This window comes from Quercus lobata, chromosome 1 (genome assembly GCF_001633185.2).
Source record: "Quercus lobata isolate SW786 chromosome 1, ValleyOak3.0 Primary Assembly, whole genome shotgun sequence".
Classification (NCBI taxonomy): Eukaryota; Viridiplantae; Streptophyta; class Magnoliopsida; order Fagales; family Fagaceae; genus Quercus; species Quercus lobata.
This window is the reverse complement of record NC_044904.1, coordinates 48,180,188-48,199,239: the sequence shown is the minus strand read 5'-3', so window position 1 is coordinate 48,199,239 and position 19,052 is coordinate 48,180,188. Positions and strand designations below refer to the sequence as shown.

The following is a 19,052-nucleotide window of genomic DNA, read 5'->3' as shown; positions in this document are numbered from 1 at the left end:
TTTCTTTTTGTATCTTCCTACCAACATGCACTTCATGCCTTTGTAAACTATATTCATCCATATGCCATCTAGGTTTACAAAACTGCTCCTTATGCTCTTGTAAACTATGTTCATGTCTTTATCTTGCCAAACAAAGTATGAGATGGGCTTAAGGCCCAAGATGAAACAAGGACACAAACAAACACACAAACACATGAAAAACCACACGAGGCATCAAACATGTAAACAAACACACAAGACAACAGAACAAACAATAAAAGATCACAGAAGTGCAAGGATTGCAAGAAAATATGAAGATACCAAAGACAAGGACAGACACGGCAACTTCTAAAGAAGTGACAAACACAAAAAACCACAAAGATTGAACAAGAGCAAAGATGACACGAAGGACACAAAACTCAAGCTTGAACAAATTCTAAGAAAAGAAGACACGAAACAAGACCATTCTAATGAGGCATGGTAAAAATGGGAACTGAACACTTGATTCATTATGGATAGCTTTAGAAATGTTCAAACATTAAGACACATCCTCCTTGTGGGTCCACTTTGCCCCTAGCTTGACTGATTCACCTTTATTTTTTACCCTAACTTCTGCTTAGGCCGCCCTTACGGGTTTTCAACCTAACATGCATTTTTTACTATATTTTACTTTCTTTTTTTTTTTACTTTTTTTTTACCCTACTTTTACCTAGGCTGGCTTCATGAGTTTTTAACCTAATGGGCATTTTTACTTTTTTTTAAGGCCCTAACTTTTGCCTAGACCGTTTTTACGAGTTTTTAGCCTAGCAGGCTCTTTCACTTTTACAAGAAACAAACAAATGGGATGCAATGAATAAGTGCTACGACTTATCCTCAAAAAAAATTTGTTGATTCAAACTCTCAATACATGAGTTACACAATTTACATGATGTAATATGGCTGCACCTCACAAGGTTGCCTACGTACCCAAAAGGAATCAAGGCTAATGTAGTTCACACAAACAACTTCAATTGATCAGAAAGGACTTTTACTTGGCCTATAATGAAGGCTTTGGTTCTCGGCTCACAAAGAAATGGATAACAAAGGCTCAAACTTACTTTCTTGAGGGTTACAACTTGGTCAAGTATTACTTTTTATCACTTTTGAACTTTCTTCACTTTCATTTTTTTTTTCTTTATTTCACTTCATCTTTTTTTGCATTTCAATTCACTTCACCTTTTCACTTTTTCACCTTTTTTTTTCTTTTTTGCATTTCACTTCACTTCACTTTTCTTTTCTTTTCTTTTTTTTTTTGCTTAATTTTGATTAACTTTTTTTTACTTCCACCACTTTATTTCATGCATTGCCCCTAATGTAGGGGGTAATCCTTGACATGGGTTACTTTGAAAGAAAATAACTTTGAAGGCTCAAAAGGGGTGAGCAAAGGGAAATATGTTTAGGATAGTAGAATAATGGTCTATCTTCATCCCAGTTTCCATTGTTCAATTATGGGAAAACATGCAACATCACATTTTGAGAATCAAATCAACTTGAAACTTTAAGAACTTATCATAAAGCTGAAACCATTGCAAACCACTTTGTTAATGAATTAAAAAAGAGTACATGAATTGAAAGACTCATTGAATTGAAACAACAAAACCATATTGAATTGAAATAATAAGGACACTTCTGAACTGAAAGACACACTGAAATGAAAGACTTTTGTGGATGTAATAACAAAGACTAAACTTCTCGATCAATCAACCCCAAGTAGGATGAGGCACAGCATGGTAGTCGGAGAGAGAATTAGTCTTGATGTTTCAAAGGTTGATGGGTGGCTTAGGAATCTTGTCAGATTGAATGAGATCTTCAATATCATGATGGAGACGAGTGCACTTATCAATAGAATAACCACAGTTCTGATGGTACTTGCAATACTCACTTGTGTTGTAGTTTGGAGTATATCTTCCAAGATTGGGCTTGATAAATCCTTTGGTTGACAAAGCTTCAAGTGCTTGGGATAAAGTCATTCCCAATGGAGTAAACTCTCTTTGAACATTAACAGCATTAACTTCGATTGTCTTACCACCATTGTTACCACTATTACTTGAATACCCTACCCTAAACTTCTTTTGAGGTTTTACATCACTCTTCTTAATAAGTCCATTATTAATAGCATCCTCAACTTGTATACCAATATCATACAAATCAATAAAAGTCTTCAAAGGAATTGGTGCAAGTTAGCGCCCATACGTAGGTAGAATGTTCTTCATGACCATCCTCACTTGGTCTTTCTTACTAGGACGATTAGGTATCTTAGAAGCTTTTCCTCTCCACCTCATTTGAAAATTGGAAAATGACTCATTACTCAATTTCTTTGTAGTCTCCAAGTCTCTAAGGCTCACATCCAATTGAATATTATATGAATATTGTTGTGCAAAAGCTTAAGCCATCTTGTTCCAATCATTCATCTTAGCATTTTCCAATGAGAGATACCATTGTAGGGCTACAACACTAAGGGTTCGAGGGAAACACATAATGATTTGTTCCTTGGTAAGACCTAGAGGCTTCATGGCAAGAATATATTGCTTCAAATGATTTTTGGGATTTCCAGTTCCATCAAAAGAATCCATCTTTGGCATCTTGAACTTTGGGGGAAGTTGGACATCGGGAAATGGACACAATCCCTCAATATAAAGCATGAAGTCCTCCATACCTTGGGACCTCTTAAGCATACCCTTCATCTTCTCAATTTCTTGACTCGTCTCTTTGGCTTCCTTTGACTTTTCTTTCTTCTTAGGTTCCTTGTTGATCTCAGCCTTTTTCTCATCAAAACAATCATCATCAAAGATAGAGTCTTCATCTTGAGATTCTTGTACTACCTTCTTCTTTTCTTGAGCACCTTCAAGATTATGAAGCCTCTCAATGAAGGGAGCAGTCATCTTTGCCATCATTTCTTCCATCTTCTTCAAAATATCTTGGTCACTTAAGGCCATTTGGTCGACAGAAGCAAGATTGGTTCTTATGAGGCGATTATCAGAGGTTTTAGACCAAGAGGGTTGTGCAATACTCTTTTTAGGAGCAATGATTGGTCACTTACAAGAGACTTATCCTTATGAGAAATATTTCATGAAGATTACCAACAAAAACTTTTATGTGCAGTTCCCACTTAACTATGCCCCTAGAATGAGACCATAAAGTTTAGACAAGACCCAAAAGAATGAAACTTGAAAACACAAAAATGAAGACGCCAAAAGATGACAAACCTTAACAAGACATGGGCCTAGTGCCCTTAGACAAACAAGAGTGGACCTAAGGCCCTTGACAAAAGATAAAATAAGGTAACAACCCTAGAGAGCACAATATGGGCCTAAGGCTCCAAAACAAAAACAAGGATGGGCCTAAGGCCCCAAGACATAACAAAGATGGGCTTAATGCCCTAAACAAAACAAGGACAAGCTTAAGGCCCAAGACAAGCCAAAGACAAAACATGAATGGACCTAAGGCCTAAGATGACAGAAGAATGGGCTTAATGCCCCTAGACAAAACAAGAATGAGCTTAAGGCCCAAGATAAGACAAAACATGGATGGGCCTAAGCTCAAGACACAACAAAGGATGGGGCTAAGACCCAAGACAACACAAGAATGGGCCTAATGCCCCTAGAAAAGACAAGGATGGGCTTAAGGCCCAAGACAACACAAGGGTGGGCATAATGCCCCTAGACTAAACAAGGATGGGTCTAAAGCCCAAGACACAACGAAGGATGGGTCTAGGACCTAAGGCAACACAATGGTGGGCTTAATGCCTCTAGACAAAACAAGGATGAACTTAAGGCCCAAGACAAAACAAGACAAAATACAGATGGGCCTAAGCCTAAGACACAACAAAAGAAAGGCTTAAACATCAAACAAAAAAGGGCAACTGGAATGGGCCAATATTTAAAAAAAATTATTACTAAAGAAAAACTCAAAAGATTTTTTTGAAAATTTTTATTTCGAAAGAAACTCTTTTTAGAAAACTCAATTTGATTTTTTCATTTATAGAAAACTCACTTTTTAAAAAAAGAAAAACCTTTTTTAGGACTTTATATAAAAAATCTCACTAAAAACTCATATTTTATTTTTTGAAAAATTTTTATTTTGAAAGCAACTCTTTCTTGAAAAAAATATATTTACAAAGAAACTCACTTGTTTTTTGAAATTTTTTTGAAATTTATAGATATATATATATATATATATATATATAAACCTAACGAAAACTCACACCTTTTTTACTTGTTTTTTTGGGGTAAAAAATTCACATATTTTTTTTTTTGAAAAATTTTATTTTAAAAAAGAACTTGACAACTTGAAAAAAGAAAATTGGTTTTTTATTTTTTGAAAACATAATATACTAAAAAAGATTGACCCACTTTATTAGCCCAACAAACCATTCAAACAAAGCACACACATGCACACCCAATTAGGTAACCCTATATGACTGGGTTTTAAGCTTATCTACGTGTGGGTAAGCTTCTTAAAGCTAAAGGGACAAATCAGTAGGTCACTTATAACTAGATGGGCCATGATTCCAACCGAGGGCCTAAGTGGACCTTTGTGGATTGGTGGCAAACCGTTAATGTACACAAAGCCCATCATAGGCAATGGCACAAATTGAGAGCTAGTGGGATGAATTTTGAAAGATTTTAGCCCTAATGGAGCGTACTTATCTTCCTACTCATCACCAACCGGGGAAAAAAGGACAAAAGAACCAAGTGAAGTGTGTGCAAACAAAATAAAACTGGATTAATCTCAATTAATAAAATCTTTATTTAATTATGGCCTAACAACTCGTCAAAGTTAAACTTCATCTCTATCCTCAGCGGAGTCACCACTGTAGGCGCAAAGGAGAGTACGCCCTGGACGAGTGGAGACATAAGATGAGTATTTATAAGTTAAAATTAGGATTTTCAGACTTTGTAATGATATTTGGACATTCTCAAGGGTTCATGGACTGGCCCACATCAAAGCATTATGTTTTGGCCCTTAAAATGAAGTTTTAAAACCCAACAAATCGGATTGTCTAGTTGGCCCAACTTCAAAAAGTCATAACTCACTCAAAATAAGTCCAAATTAGGAAAGAGTTGTTTTCAAATTGAATCCCATGATGTCTACTTTCCAATGAAATAAATCTCACTTAAAAATTCTTTGTGGATCAAAAGTTAGGGTCAAAACAGTGAGCAAATGTCATTTTTCAATATCAATTTCAAAGCAATTTGAGCACTTTTGAGTTGTGATTACTTCCAAACTATTGTGAACTCTTTAATTACCCTTAGTTGACATATGTCAAGCTCATCATTGGGGCCGAGGACCAAAATTTATTAATGGGTACAAAATGCGGTCTCTATAGGTGGCACAAAGCAAGCAAGGCAAGCATATTAACATTGTACAAAGCAGAGAAAGGTTATGCATCAAGCAAACCAACAGCATGGAGGTGTATCTCACAAATGGTCACACCCAAATAAGCCACAAGAGGGATGGGTGCCACCACACAAGCAAGTGGCCCCAAAGATCAACGAGCACAAGCCCACGGAGGGCACAAAGCATGGCAAAGCCTAGATCTAGTCAGACAAACATGAAGATAAAGCATAGAAGCAAGCAAATATAGACATGCATAAAGAAAATGATCCAAGCCTTTTGATATAGGCCTAGGTATATGGATGTAGGCCTAGACCACAAGATCTAGATCTACACCCTACTTAAAGGGAAAAAACACAAGAAAAAGGGGACAAAGAGACAAAAAGGCTATAGAAGCACATGACATAACAACCAATATGTAGATCTACACGCATGAATAAGGCACGAAGTAAACAAAGATATAGATCTAAACATAAGCATGGCAAGGAACACATAAACAAGCTACACAACAAAAAGCACCTAGGCACATGGATCTAAGCACAAACACAATATCTAGGCATATCCTAGCCTAGATCTAGTCAGACAAACATGGAGATAAAGCATAGAAGCAAGCAAATATAGACATGCATAAAGAAAATGATCCAAGCCCTTTGATATAGGCCTAGACCACAAGATCTAGATCTACACCCTACCTAAAGGGAAAAAACACAAGAAAAGGGAGACAAAGAGACAAAAAGGCTATAGAAGCACATGACATAGCAACCAATATGTAGATCTACACACATGAACAAGGAACGGAGTAAACAAAGATATAGATCTAAACATAAGCATGGCAAGGAGCACATAAACAAGTAGATCTAAGCATAAACACGGCAAAAAGCACCTAGGCACATGGATCTAAGCATAAACACAACATCTAGGCATATCCAGCCCAAGAAGGCTAGGCCAACAACATTAAAGCAGTAAAACATGGCAAAAAGCAAGGAGACATGCCAAAAAGATTATAAAACATGCAAGGAAGCAAGATAAAGCAAAGATATACTATGGAAAACAAATAAACATGGTAAGAAGAAAGATAAAGCAAAGAGTGTAGATTGTAGCTAAAAAGCTACATCTATACCCTTAAAACCTCAAATCTAAGGTCCTAAGACCAAGAAGAGGAAAAACAGTGCAAGAACACTACCTCTTGATTTTGAAAAAAGAAAGAAATCAAAAGTTTTTTGATGTGTTTGGGAGAAAATTTAGAGGGGAAAAGAGAGAGAATCTGCCCAGGAAAATGCTCCAAAATTGCCCAAATTTTTTTTTTTTTTGGTTGAAATTTGGGGGTCTTAGGGTATTTATAATGGTTTTGTGACTCTTCGACTATCGGCAACTAGTGGCCGCCGGCCACTAAAGGTGCGCCGGGCTGGTGTTGACATCACCAAGGTTTGACTATTCCGGTTTTGACTTTGATCACATATTTGAATGTCTTCTCGGACTCTGATCGAGCTAATCTTAGTGTCCTTGGAAATCTTAGGATGTCTAGTTTCCAAAACATTAAAGAAATTGAAATTTTGACGGTTGGATCAAAAGTTATGGTCTTGAGAAGCGAGCTGACACGCTTTGTACGATTTTCAGGAGAAAATGAATTCAATAATATTTGCAATGACGCTGGTCTCAACTTGTTCCGATGATCAGATCAAAATTAGGGTTTTCGTGGTCCCTAAGGAGTTAATCTCGGGTTAAACTTGGTCAAAGTTGATGAAAAGTACTGAGTAGCTCGAGTTTGATGTAGAAACATGAAAAATGTTGTTTTGGAATGATTTTGACTAGTTTTGACTTTTGGTCAACCTAGGGTTAACCAAGGGCATTTTGGTCAATTTGATCTAAAATGACACTTTGAGTGCTCTAATACCTGAATGAGTTACGCCACATCAATCCAGATGTTTTCGTGGCGCCATGGAAAAAAGTTAATATTTTTGAGATTTCGGGGTCCGGTACGCAAATTGAAGGCAAACAAAATACGGTATCTACAACTCTAATGTATTGTTTGAAAAAAAAAAATGTAAGTGAACTTGTTGGGTTTTTCATAAGGAAAATATTATTATTTTATGGTTTATTTAGAGAAATTTGTTAATGGATAATTTAAAAAAAAAAAATTTGATACCATTTCTATTGAAAATATAATAAGTTATAAAAAAAATTAGTTACTTTTTTTTAACCAACAAAAGATTTCTTAAATCAATACCTTTAAGGCATTTGTTAAGTTTTTCTTATTTTGTTATTTAATTATAAAAAATAGCGTTGTGGAAGAATTATATTTGGAGAATAGCCTCTTTTGGAATTGAGATTGTTTTTCCTACATGATTTTAGTTTTATCGTATTTTGCGCTAAAATGGTATTTGGAAACATAACCTTGAGGTTGTGTTTTAGAAAATTTGAAATTTGACTAATAGTGCTATTTATTTATTAAAAATTAATAATTAAACAAATATTATATTCAATAATTTTCCATTATTATATTATTGTGAAAGAAAGTCATTGAATCCCCAACCCAACCCCAGTGGAGCGAAAGACACAAAAAGCACAAAACATATTCCCAATCTTGCATTTGTATTTGCTCTCTCCTCAGGAACTAGAAGTGGAAGTGGAAGTGGAAGTAGAAGAGTCGAAGAATGAAGCGAACAATAATAATAATAATAATAATGTGTGAGCTGTTGTTGCTTCTGTCTCTATTCATCTCCTCATCTCTGGCCTTCCAATCGGATGAACTCCTCATCGAAGAAGAGGACTTGGGCTCAGAAGGCGGATTCCCTGATCTCGCCCACATCCGATCATCATCACCACAACCTCCAACAACCCCAACCCGGAAGAGGTATTCGGAGTCGGATCAGGATTCGAAGGTCCAGTTCTCACTCGAACACGCCTTTGGTGACTCCGATTTCTCTCCTGCTGGCATCTTCAACGCTCGCCTCAAAACTTGGAACCACGGGGCCCAGGTCTCTTTTTTTTATTCTCTCTCTTATATATTATATATAGACACGGGCCTTAGGTTTTGTCGTGGAAATACCAATATATATTGGTGCTGGACTGACTTTGGTGTTGTTTTACTTGTAACAGACACTAACAAAGCTGCGTTTTTCGAGGAATGATTTTACTGAGGTGGAGAAGGAGAAGTTTCAAGTAATTATTTATCCAAACTTGTCTTTCTTTGTGCGCGCAATTGCTCTGCTGAAATATGTTGATGCTGGCTGTTATTGCAGAATCTTCTGAAAGGAGATGACTTCTATAGGATAAGATTGCCTTCCAATGTTTTGAGCTCCCCTGGGAGGGAATACGTTATATCCTCTGTGAAAGCAGTAAGTTTCTCATTTTTGCACCACCTAACTAATTTGGAGAATCATGTATATGGATAATTTTCATCAAGAAAATCAAATTAGAATGCTTACTGATTGGTTTTTTCTTTTTCATTGTTATTAATTAAAAATTATCCTTGAAATTTTGTGCTAATAAAAATATTTCTAAAGGTGTCCCAAACTTTATACTTCTTTCTGCTACCAAATGTGACTATTTTAGTGGTTTTGCCTCTGTTATCTGTGTTTCATTTTTGTACCATTGTAATGGCTGAGTTCCTGACTGCACTAACTTGCAATTTTGTTTAAATGCAGAGATGTCTTCCAAGAGAAAGCCTCGATGAACATTTTGTTATACACATGGTACTCTCAACTTTGGGATTCATACTAAATTCATGTTTGCTGCCTATCAAAAGAAAAACTACATTCTTGCTTCTGTTTCTGATTCTGATTTTTCAAACTATACTCTTTTCTTGACTTGATACTTAGCAATCCTTTATTCTAGTTTGGGTAAATAGAGGAAGTCTCTTATGGATGTTTCTTTAGAATTTGGTAAGTGATGCCAATGAGCTATAGCTCAACTGTCCCTTTGTGGTGGGTTCGACACCTAGTAGGTGCATGTGTTTACCAAAACAAAACAAAAAAGGTAGGTAGGTGATGTCAACTTTGTTAAGTTTTTTGGTAGTAGATAATGGGATGGGAGTATGGGGAAAAACAGACAGGAGAAACTGAAAATCTCTCTTGTGGTTGGTTTAAAAATTATTAAGTTCTATGCCCATTATAAAATCTATTTCCCCATTTTGTTTCTTTTGCCTTGGGAACTTAAACTAGGACTAAATAGTCACTATACTGGCCTATGAAGGGTACCAGTTTGGCGTTATATTGAAAGTACCACATTTGGGATTCATTCTGTCTTTATTTCTAACAATTCTTGTTGCCTTATATTTATTTATTTTAAAATCATTGTTTGGATTAGGATCAGGATTATAATTTGGTTGGTGGAGACTATTTTAGCAATAGGGTGTTGTATTCATCTTGGATAATGTTATTGGAATAATAAGTTATTGGAATTTTGTGGGAGATTGAATAAGGCTAGCTTTTTTGTGGTCATAGTAGAGTACTATGGTGGGGCTCGCCGAGGGTGTGTTATGATACCAGCAAGCACTAACCGTTCTGGGTGGCTTTTGTTTCACAAAGAGTTAGGCTTCTTCTTCTCTGGTGACAAATCAAGGCTAGATTATGGAGGTGAGAGCGGTTTTTTTTTGCCAGCCAATGGTGGCCGGAATAGGCAAGCTATGAACAATTATGGTAACTAGCGGAAGCTTAGGAATTTTGAAATTTTTGGAGATAATCTGGGTAATAATGTGATTCTTTGTGGCTCTACCAAAAATAGACCCACACATGCATTTATTTTTAAGTTGACTGTTGAGAATTTGGCTTTGAGAATTTTTAAACCAAAAGATGGGAAGGGAAAGTGCTTTAGGCTAAAGCCCAATGAAATTACTAAATATGAACCTTTTAATGAAGAAGCTCAGGGGCCCATTCCTCCTATTTTTAATAGCACTGACTTTCCTAGGCTTGACAAAGCCCATATGCTGGCTCCGGAAGACCCTAAAGGTAAAGGGCCTCTTAGTTCAACCCTTAGCCCAGACCGTAGCCCAACCCTTATATGTGCTGGGGTCTCAAGTTATGAAGCCGATAGAGAACCAATTGGGTGAGAGCAAGTCTCGGGGTTTGAAGCCGATAGAGAGATAGGTAGGTGAGAGTTCGAGTGGCGATGGGAAGTTGTCGATGAGAATTTTTGGTGCTCCGGAGACTGGCACAGACTTGGCGTCAAGGTGTATCTCTTCTGCCTTCAATCTTGATTTTGTAGAGGCTGATCCTTCTATGGTCACGGGCTTCGATGCCAAGGTAAACCATGGGATAGGTAACCGAAATTTTGGGTTCACCAGAGAGATGGTGGCTAGCTCAGCGGCGGTGGCATTTGAGTCTCCGATTATGAGAGAAGTGTTGCCGATCCTTTGTCAGCACATATGGGTGGTTCAAAATCGTTTTTCTCCTCTTTCAGACTTGGGTAATGGGGTGGAAGCTGAGTTTGGGGAAAGGGAAGATCATGACGAAGCTTTTGATGTGGGTAGCCACCATGATGATACGACATAGCGGAGGTCAGTGGATTATGTTGGGGAACTTCAGAGTGATTCTAGGCTTCTCCTTCTACCGTGGGATAACAGTGGGGTTGATGACCATGGCTGTGGTAGTGGAGAGAATGATAATTGTTTGTTGAAGTGTGACCCTTTGTCTCGGTGGGATCCCAGCGAAATCAGAGATTTGTTGCTGGTTCAGGATACTGTAAAGGGTACTCAGGTGACAGAAGTTGATGAAGATTTTTTGTAATATGGTGGGTTTTCCAATTGTGAAACATGCAGCTCAATTTTTGGTTCTATTTTGTCTTCTTGAACTAGAATGTCTCGAGGTGACCAAGGATGAGGTGGCTAAGCGAACTATAAACCCAAGGACAAGAGGTCTCAGAGAGCTTAAGGGGCTGATTTCTTCTGTTAATTATGATGGTATCTCCTCTAGGAGTAGGAATAGAGTTTCTTCTAATGTTGTGGGGGGTGTTGGTAATTTTAAATGAATTTGCGACTTTTGTCTTGGAAAGTAAGGGGGCTCAACAATCCCCGGAAGAGATAGGTTTGTAAGAAACTTCTTAAAGAGTGGAAATGTGATTTTGTTTGTTTCTAGGAAACTAAAATATACTCTATTGATGCTGCTTTTGTTTGGAGTTTATGGGGTAGTCCTTTCATTGACTAGGTGGTGTCAGATGCGGTCCAGTCTTCAGGAGGGATCTTGATGATTTGGGATAAGAGGGTTTTTGAAAAAATGGATGTTATGGTTGGACAATCTTCTGTCAATGTCTTATTGAGAGGGGTGGTGGATGGTTTTGTTTGGGCTTGTACAGGTGTGTATGGCCCTAATGATGATGGTCAAAGGGCTGCTTTGTGGGAGGAGTTGTCAAGGGTGCGTGATAGGTGGACCATGGTATGGTGCTTGGTAGGTGACTTCAACATTATTAGATACCCCGAGTGAGAGGCTTGGTTGTGAGTCTTTTTATAGAGAGCAATTTCTTAGTGGATTTACCATTAGAGGGGTTTATTTCACTTGGTTTAGAGATTCTAGAATATGCTCTATGTTGAGAATAGACAGGGCTTTGGTATCATTAGATTGAGAGGATCGTTTTGGGAATGTCTCTCAAAGGGTGCTTCCTTGGGTTATTTCGGACCATTGTCTACTTTTGTTGGAAGTTGGTGGTTTTCGTCAAGGTTGTTGTGCCTTTAAATTTGAGAATATGTGGCTGAAAGCTAAGGGATTTGTTGAAGTAGTTCAGCAATGGTGGACTGGGTAATGTTTTGTGGGCTCTCCAAGTTTTGTTTTGGCCCAAAAATTAAAGGCTCTGAAAGTTTATCTAAAAAATGGAATAGGGAGGAGTTTGGGGATTTGGCCTTTAGAAAGAAGAGCTTGCTGTTTGAATTATTGGGTTTAGATGCTAGAGAAGAGTTCCTGGGCCTTTCGAATGAGGATCAGAATCGTCGTATTCAGATCAAAGGTGACATAGAACATTTGGCTTCTATGGAGGAGACTTTCTGGAGACAAAAGTCTTGTGTTCTTTAATTCTTTAATAGGTTAGCAAACTCCCATAGAACAGCTAACCAAATTAAGAGGATTGAGGTGGATGGTGTTCTTTATGAGGATGGGTCTGATTTGCGATCTCGAGTAGTTCATTTCTACTAGAAGTTGTATGAGGAAACCGAAGTGGGGCGCCCTACTACGAATGGGTTAGATTTTGCATGTATAAAGGAGGAAGAGAGGTTGTCCTTAGAGAGAGAGAGAGAATTCACGAAGGAGGAAGTCATCTAGGTCTTGAGGGAGATGGAGGGGGATAAAGGCCCTGGTCTGGATGGGTTCACGATGGCTTTTTTTCACAAATGCTGGACTGTTGTGGAAAAGGATGTTATGGATTTTTTTGAACACTGTCATCAACACTCCGTGTTCGAGCAGTCTATGAATGCTTCTTTTCTCACTTTAATTCCTAAGAAGAGTAATGCCATTAATATTAAAAATTTTTGCCCTATCAGTTTGGTGGGCAATGTGTATAAGTTGCTGTCAAAGGTGTTGGCTAATAGATTGAGGGCAGTGTTGGATAATCTCATTTCTGAGTCTCAAAATTCCTTTGTTGGTGGAAGGCAAATTCTAGATTTAGTGTTCATTGCTAATGAGTGCCTAGATAGTAGGTTGAAGAGCTGTGGGTGTGGTTTGCAAGCTTGATGTCGAAGAAGCATATGACCATGTGAATTGGGATGCTTTATTATATCTATTGTGTCAGATGGGTTTTAGGGTGAAATGGAGGGGGTGGATTAAGGCCTGTGTTACTTCTACTCGTTTTTCTGTCCTAGTAAATTGGCTTCCCTAAAGGTTTTTTGGAAGCTCTTGTGGTTTGCAACAAGGTGATCCACTATCCCCCTTTTGTTTCTTTTGATAATGGAGGTTTTGAGCAGAATTTTGAGAAAGACGAAGGAGAGCGATCTTATTCGGGATTTTCAAGAGGGAGCAGTGAATTTTGTCGATGTGCGTATTTCCCATTTTTTGTTTGCGAATGACACTATTTTATTTTGTGATGCTTCTAGGGGATAGCTTCTTTCCATAAGGTTGGTTTTGTCTCGTTTTCAAGCTTTTACGGGGTTGAAGGTTAATGTTGGGAAAAGTGAGATTGTACTTGTTGGGGAGGTGAGTAACCTGGATGTCTTGGCTAATATTCTTCGGCGTAGAGTGGGCAGTTTTCCTATGAAATATTTGGGAATGCCTTTGGGAACTTCGTTTTAAGACAGCTTCTATTTGGAACCCTATTTTGGAGAAGATGGGGAAGAAACTATCAGGGTGGAAGCGTCTCTAATTATCTAAGGGTGGTAGGCTCATGTTATTGAAGAGTACTCTCTCAAGTCTCCCAACGTTCTATTTATCTCTGTTCACCATTCCTAAGGTTGTGGCTGCAAGATTGGAAAGTATCCAGAGGAATTTTATTTGGGGGTCTTTAGAGGGGTGCTTCAAATACCCTTTGATGGCTTGGGAAAATGTGTGTTCACCCATTGAGGTGGATGGTTTGGGGACAAGAAATGTGGTGTCTTTTAACCAAGCCTTGTTAAGGAAATGACTGTGGAGAATTTGGAGATATGGACATGAAGTTAACCATTTCTGGCAGAGAGTTATCTCCACTAAATATGGAGAGGGTCAAGGGGGGTGGAGCACTAAAGTTTGCAAGAGGGCTCATGGATGTGCCTATGGCGTAGTATTCAAGAGGGAGAGCTTTTCTAAGCATCTTTCGTTTTTAGTGGGTGATGGCACTCGTATCCGTTTCTGGCATGATCAGTGTAGTCAAAGGCGTTTCAGGCAAGCACCTAGGCGCTCAGGCGAGGCGAGGCGGTGTAAAAGCGCCTCAAGGTCACTGAGGCGAGGCGCCTTTAGTGAGGCGAGCGCGTCTGTCGACTAGTCGCTCACCTTGAACAGTTTTTCCGGGTGTTAGGCGAGAGCCTCCGTCGCCTTTGTTTTCTTTCCGGTGCAGAGGACTTGGTTTTGTTAAAAAGATGACTGGCTTTTTCTTAATTTATAACTTAATTTTGTCTTTTAGTAACATTAGTGGGGTTTGAGTTGGCAGCCACTAATGTTTAATAAAAAGCATATCAGACCTTAGCTTTTTAGAACCACAAATAAATAATAAAATAATATATAAGTACATGGACCTTCTAGCCACTACAACAGTTGCCCAATAGTACCCTACCTCAACAGGTTTTATTTCTACTTTTAAATTTTATAACATTATTTTATTCCTATTTCCTACATGTAATTTTAATTTAAAAAGCTCTCTTTTTTACTATTGCTTCTCATTCTCCGGACCTCTCTGCTCTCTTTTCTTTTTTTGTTTTTGTCTTTCTTCTTTTTTTCTACTCCTTTCTTACTTAGAGCAACTCTCTCTGTTCTTTTCTTTCCCTCTCCTTTCTTACTCAAAGCAGCTCTCTCTGTTCTTTTCTTTCCCTTGTAGCTCCCCTCTGTCAGTTTTTTTCCCCTCTAGTCTCTAATAGCAACTCTCCTCTTTTTATTTTTATTCCTATAATCTCTCTTCTTCTTTTTTTGGGCTCTATTGGATTCAACACAAAAACTGGTTTTATAGACTAATTCCTATGCATTAGGAACAAGGTAAGAGAGGCTTGATTATAATTTTAAGTACATTAATATATATGATTTAAGCTCTATATATGTAAAAAAAAACTATATTTAATATTTAGCACCTTGCTTCACTCAGGCTAGCGCCTTTTTGGTGCCTCGTCGCCTTGGGCGATACAAGGCCTTAGCGCCTCAAGGTCGCCTGACGCCTTTGACTACCTTGGGCATGATAAGTGGATTGGTTATAATACCCTCAAATCCCTATATCTTGAGCTCTACGTGTGTTCAACTGACAAGGAAGCTTGTGTCTCTGAGGTTTTGTGGCTTCCAGAGGGGGGAAATGTTAGAATTTGGGATATGAGACTTTACAGGGAATTTCAAGACTGGGAGCTAGCTACATCTTATTCACTTCTTGCATTTATCCAATCTCACATTCCCCAGGGTACGAGAAGTGATGCTCTTTGTTGGCGTCTCAAAGGTAATGGTAGGTTTGACATCTAGTCTTTCTACCATAAGATTTGGGTTGCTCAAAGTTCTTTGTTCCCTTGGAAGGGTATTTGGAAATCTAAGGTTCCTAAGCAAGTGGCTTTCCTTTTGTGGACGGTTGCTCATGGTTGGATTCTTACTCTGGATAATCTCATGCTTAGGGGACGTTCTTTGGCAAATCGGTGTTGTTTGTGTCGTTGTGATGGGGAATCGGTGGACCACTTACTTCTACATTTTCCTGTTACACATACATTTTGGATTTATATGCTTTAGGTCTTCGACATGTATTGAGTCATGCTAGACTCAGTGGCAGGTTTATTTTTGTGCTAGCATCAATGGCTTGGGAATTATACTTCGAATGTTTGGAATTTGATCCCAATTTGTTTGATGTGTATTGTATGGTTGGAACAAAACCACCGCTCTTTTGAGGACATTGAGAAGACGTTGGAAGAGTTAATTGTGCTCTGCTAGCATAGTCTCTTTGATTGGTCTCGTTGTTGGGGTTTTACTGATTGTTCCTCTCTACATGAGTTTATGCTTTCACTTAGATTTATTTCCGGATTTTTTTTTTTCATTTCCTGTTGTTCATCATCATGAACTTGTATTTTTCCTAATTTTTTCATTAATAATTCTTATGATTACCTATCAAAAAAAAAAAATGTTATTACATGTTTACATTGTGTATAACTCTTTGGAGGCATTGAGAAGATTGGGAAATGAAACAGAGTTAGATGAAAATATGTGCAGAAGATGCACTTGATCTAAGATGATTTGCTTTATCTGAATCTTAATTGTATGCTAACACCTCTGTTAACATTTCTTCTCTGTCTTGTACTTGCATATTGTGTTGCTTTTAGCTATGATAAATGGATAGAAAATTTGTTACTAAAGTTTATATTTGGTTGCATACAGAGGAATCTTACATTTGGGGGAACTTCATTTTATCTATTATTTGTTGAGTTTTATACAAATAAAATAATAACTAATGTTTTGTATTTTCCTACAGAAAAATTTGAACAATATCTTTTAAATCTACTAGTCTAGAATGAGATGTCAAATCAGTAGGTTCAGCCAGAACAAATTTCTTATTGATATGGATTTGACACTTAGTTTCATCAATATGTTGGACAGATGGTTGTTTTATGATTCAGTGCTTTGTCATTGTTTGATGGATCTAGGTTGCGTAATTTTATGATGTTTTCCTCCATTTATTTGTTTGTTAATTTTTTATTTTTCATTTTTTGCAGGAAGGTGTCAATATCTTGGCCGTAAATTATGGTGCCCCTGGGGCATGTCCACATCCCCGGCAACTGAAACTTGTAAGTCAAAATTGATCTTTGTTTTTTGTTCATGTTACTGAATGAACCAAAAAATTGGAATTTTTATCTGATATAAAAATAGTTTACCATTGTTTGACTATCTGGGACTCTTTAGTTGGTTTCAGATTTTCTTTGATCCCTTTAAGGCTTTAACCCCTTGGGTAATGGCTGAGTTGAAATGAAGCCCTAACCAGAGAGGTTTCTCTTGGACTTGGAGTGTGGTATATTTCTTGGCTGTGCTTTATAAAGTAGTAGTTAATCAGTTAAGATGCTATAATCCTAGCAATCTTTGTTGTGGCATAATTACTACTTTATTTTGAGAGAGAGAGAGAGAGAGGGGGGGGGGGGGGCTTTTTGTTCTTCAATGCTTGTATCTTTGAAAACTTGGAATTTTAATCATATGATGTGCTTAAATCCAACAATGGCAGCTGATATTTAGATGATGAATTTAATTATCTTGATTTTGGCTGGTTGACGAGCAGCATTTGTTTTAAATTTTGCAACTGGAACTTTACATCTGGAGAGTGATAAGAGACTAAGCTGTGGAGCATGATGTGTAGCAAAAAATGTTACTCTTCTCAATTTTTTTGTTGTCTCTATTTCAGCCTGCAAAGTGGTCTTTCAAGTCACACACGGTTTTGAAGAACAGCGAGCAGGCACCAAGGTAACTAGTCTGATATTGTTAATTCTTTCCACCTTGTAGAAGTAGCATCTGGTATAGTATGTTGCTGCAATTAATTCTCAGAAAAAGTTTAATGGAGTTTTCCAGAAAAATTTACTGAAAGAAAAAAAAAATTATAATGTTTCCTTCTTGTCGGCTCAACTGATTGACGTCATTGTTACCTGTTTCATCCATCCGAGTTCGTATGGTCAATCTGTCTATTTGATTAGGTTATGTTCAAGACTGCTAATTGATTTGGTGCTTTTTATTAAATATTTCAAGTGCAGTCATTACTTTATCAATGTACTAATCTTTATGTCTTTCTAAATGGTTTATCAATCATGTTGATAGTTGTAAATTTCTTACTTGCAGAGCTCCAGTATTTTCTGAAGATATTCTTGGAGAGACTGCAGAGGGTGAAGTTATACTGCCACCAGAAAGGTCCTTTTGGGCTAAATATGTGAGTACCTAAGAATTAATTGTTTTCTTAACCTTTTTCCCCTTAATTTTTGTTATAAGTACTTTTCCCCCCTTAAACGTTCTTTCATCACAATAATTTTGTACACCATTGGATTGTGGCCATATCAGTGGATGTACCTGATCCCTCTTGGACTGATCGTCATGAATGCCATAACCCAAGCAATGAATATGCCGGAAGAACAAGGTGGTGGCCAAGCGCAGCAGCCAGGGGCTGCAGTCCAGCGTGGGCCAACTCCTGCTGTGCGGAGAAGATGATGGGTTTGATTGCCTCTAACATCTAGCATGTGTGGAGTTATATAGACTGACCTTCGCTGTCTGTAAAATTTTTGTTATTATTCCAAATTTCTGTTAATGAGATAGCCTTCGGAAGAAGGGTAAAGCCCTCAAAATTTCCACTGATGCATTTGAATTCTATTGGGAATCATAACATGTTGCAACTTAAAACTTTTAAAAACGTTAGTTAAATTGGAGATTCGTGCTGCTCGCTCACTGTTTTCCGTCTTCTACATAGTTTTCTTGAATGCTAATTAAAGCACCTGTGGCTAGAATAACTTCTTTCTTTGTTCCCTTCCCCTTTTTATCCCTATAATAAATTGCTGGTTGATCCCTTCCCCTTTCTTTGTTCCCTTCATCTGTTGACAGCACTTGGATGTGTAAAGTTTGCTTCTGTTTGTTTCTTTGAAAAAACCTTCTATAAATATAGCCTCCGTTTGGGTACTACGTTTTCACAAAACACGTTTCACCCTTTTCTTCTTCTTTTTTTTTTTTTTTTCTGTGCCGTGGTTTTTGATTGGAAAGGTGTGAACAGTGCAACCTCAGCAACTTTTCCAACACCTTTTTGATAAACTTTTCAGCAACTTTTCAATCACGGTACTCACAAATCTCACTTTTCAGTAATTTTTTTTATTAAAAATAGGTCATACGGTACTATTTACACATTCAAAAATTAATTTGCTACAGTGTTTTTCAGTTTTCAGCTGTGGTAAGGCTACATGCTGAAACTCATGGTAAGGCTTATGATTCAATTTTTTTTTCCTTACAACGGAATATGGATGACCATGCCTCACCGTGCATATAAATCATGAATAGAATACATGCTGAATATTTTGTGTATTATTTTACTTGTCAATATATATATAATCATGTGGTATATGAACCATCATAAAGGATGAAAAACCATGATAGAAAAGCCTATGCTTAAATTCC

The 19,052-nt window shown here is 37.5% G+C and overlaps 1 protein-coding gene across 1 annotated transcript; it reads left to right on the top strand.

The window, feature by feature from the left end:
• Positions 1-7,872: 7,872 nt before the first annotated feature.
• LOC115991408 (ER membrane protein complex subunit 10) lies at positions 7,873-18,352 on the top strand. Its single transcript, XM_031115106.1, has 8 exons — positions 7,873-8,333; positions 8,455-8,517; positions 8,598-8,693; positions 9,003-9,050; positions 16,634-16,705; positions 17,311-17,369; positions 17,739-17,826; positions 17,955-18,352. Exons 1-8 carry the CDS (start codon positions 8,010-8,012, stop codon positions 18,099-18,101), a joined length of 897 nt encoding a protein of 298 aa, XP_030970966.1. The 5' UTR covers positions 7,873-8,009; the 3' UTR covers positions 18,102-18,352.
• Positions 18,353-19,052: the final 700 nt, after the last annotated feature.

Coding starts and splice junctions, on each gene's coding strand:
- LOC115991408 (XM_031115106.1), top strand. CDS start 8,010: ATGAAGCGAACAATAATAATAATAATAATAATGTGTGAGCTGTTGTTG. Junction 16,706..17,310: donor ATCCCCGGCAACTGAAACTT/GTAAGTCAAAAT, acceptor TCTCTATTTCAG/CCTGCAAAGTGGTCTTTCAA. Junction 17,827..17,954: donor GGTCCTTTTGGGCTAAATAT/GTGAGTACCTAA, acceptor TGGCCATATCAG/TGGATGTACCTGATCCCTCT.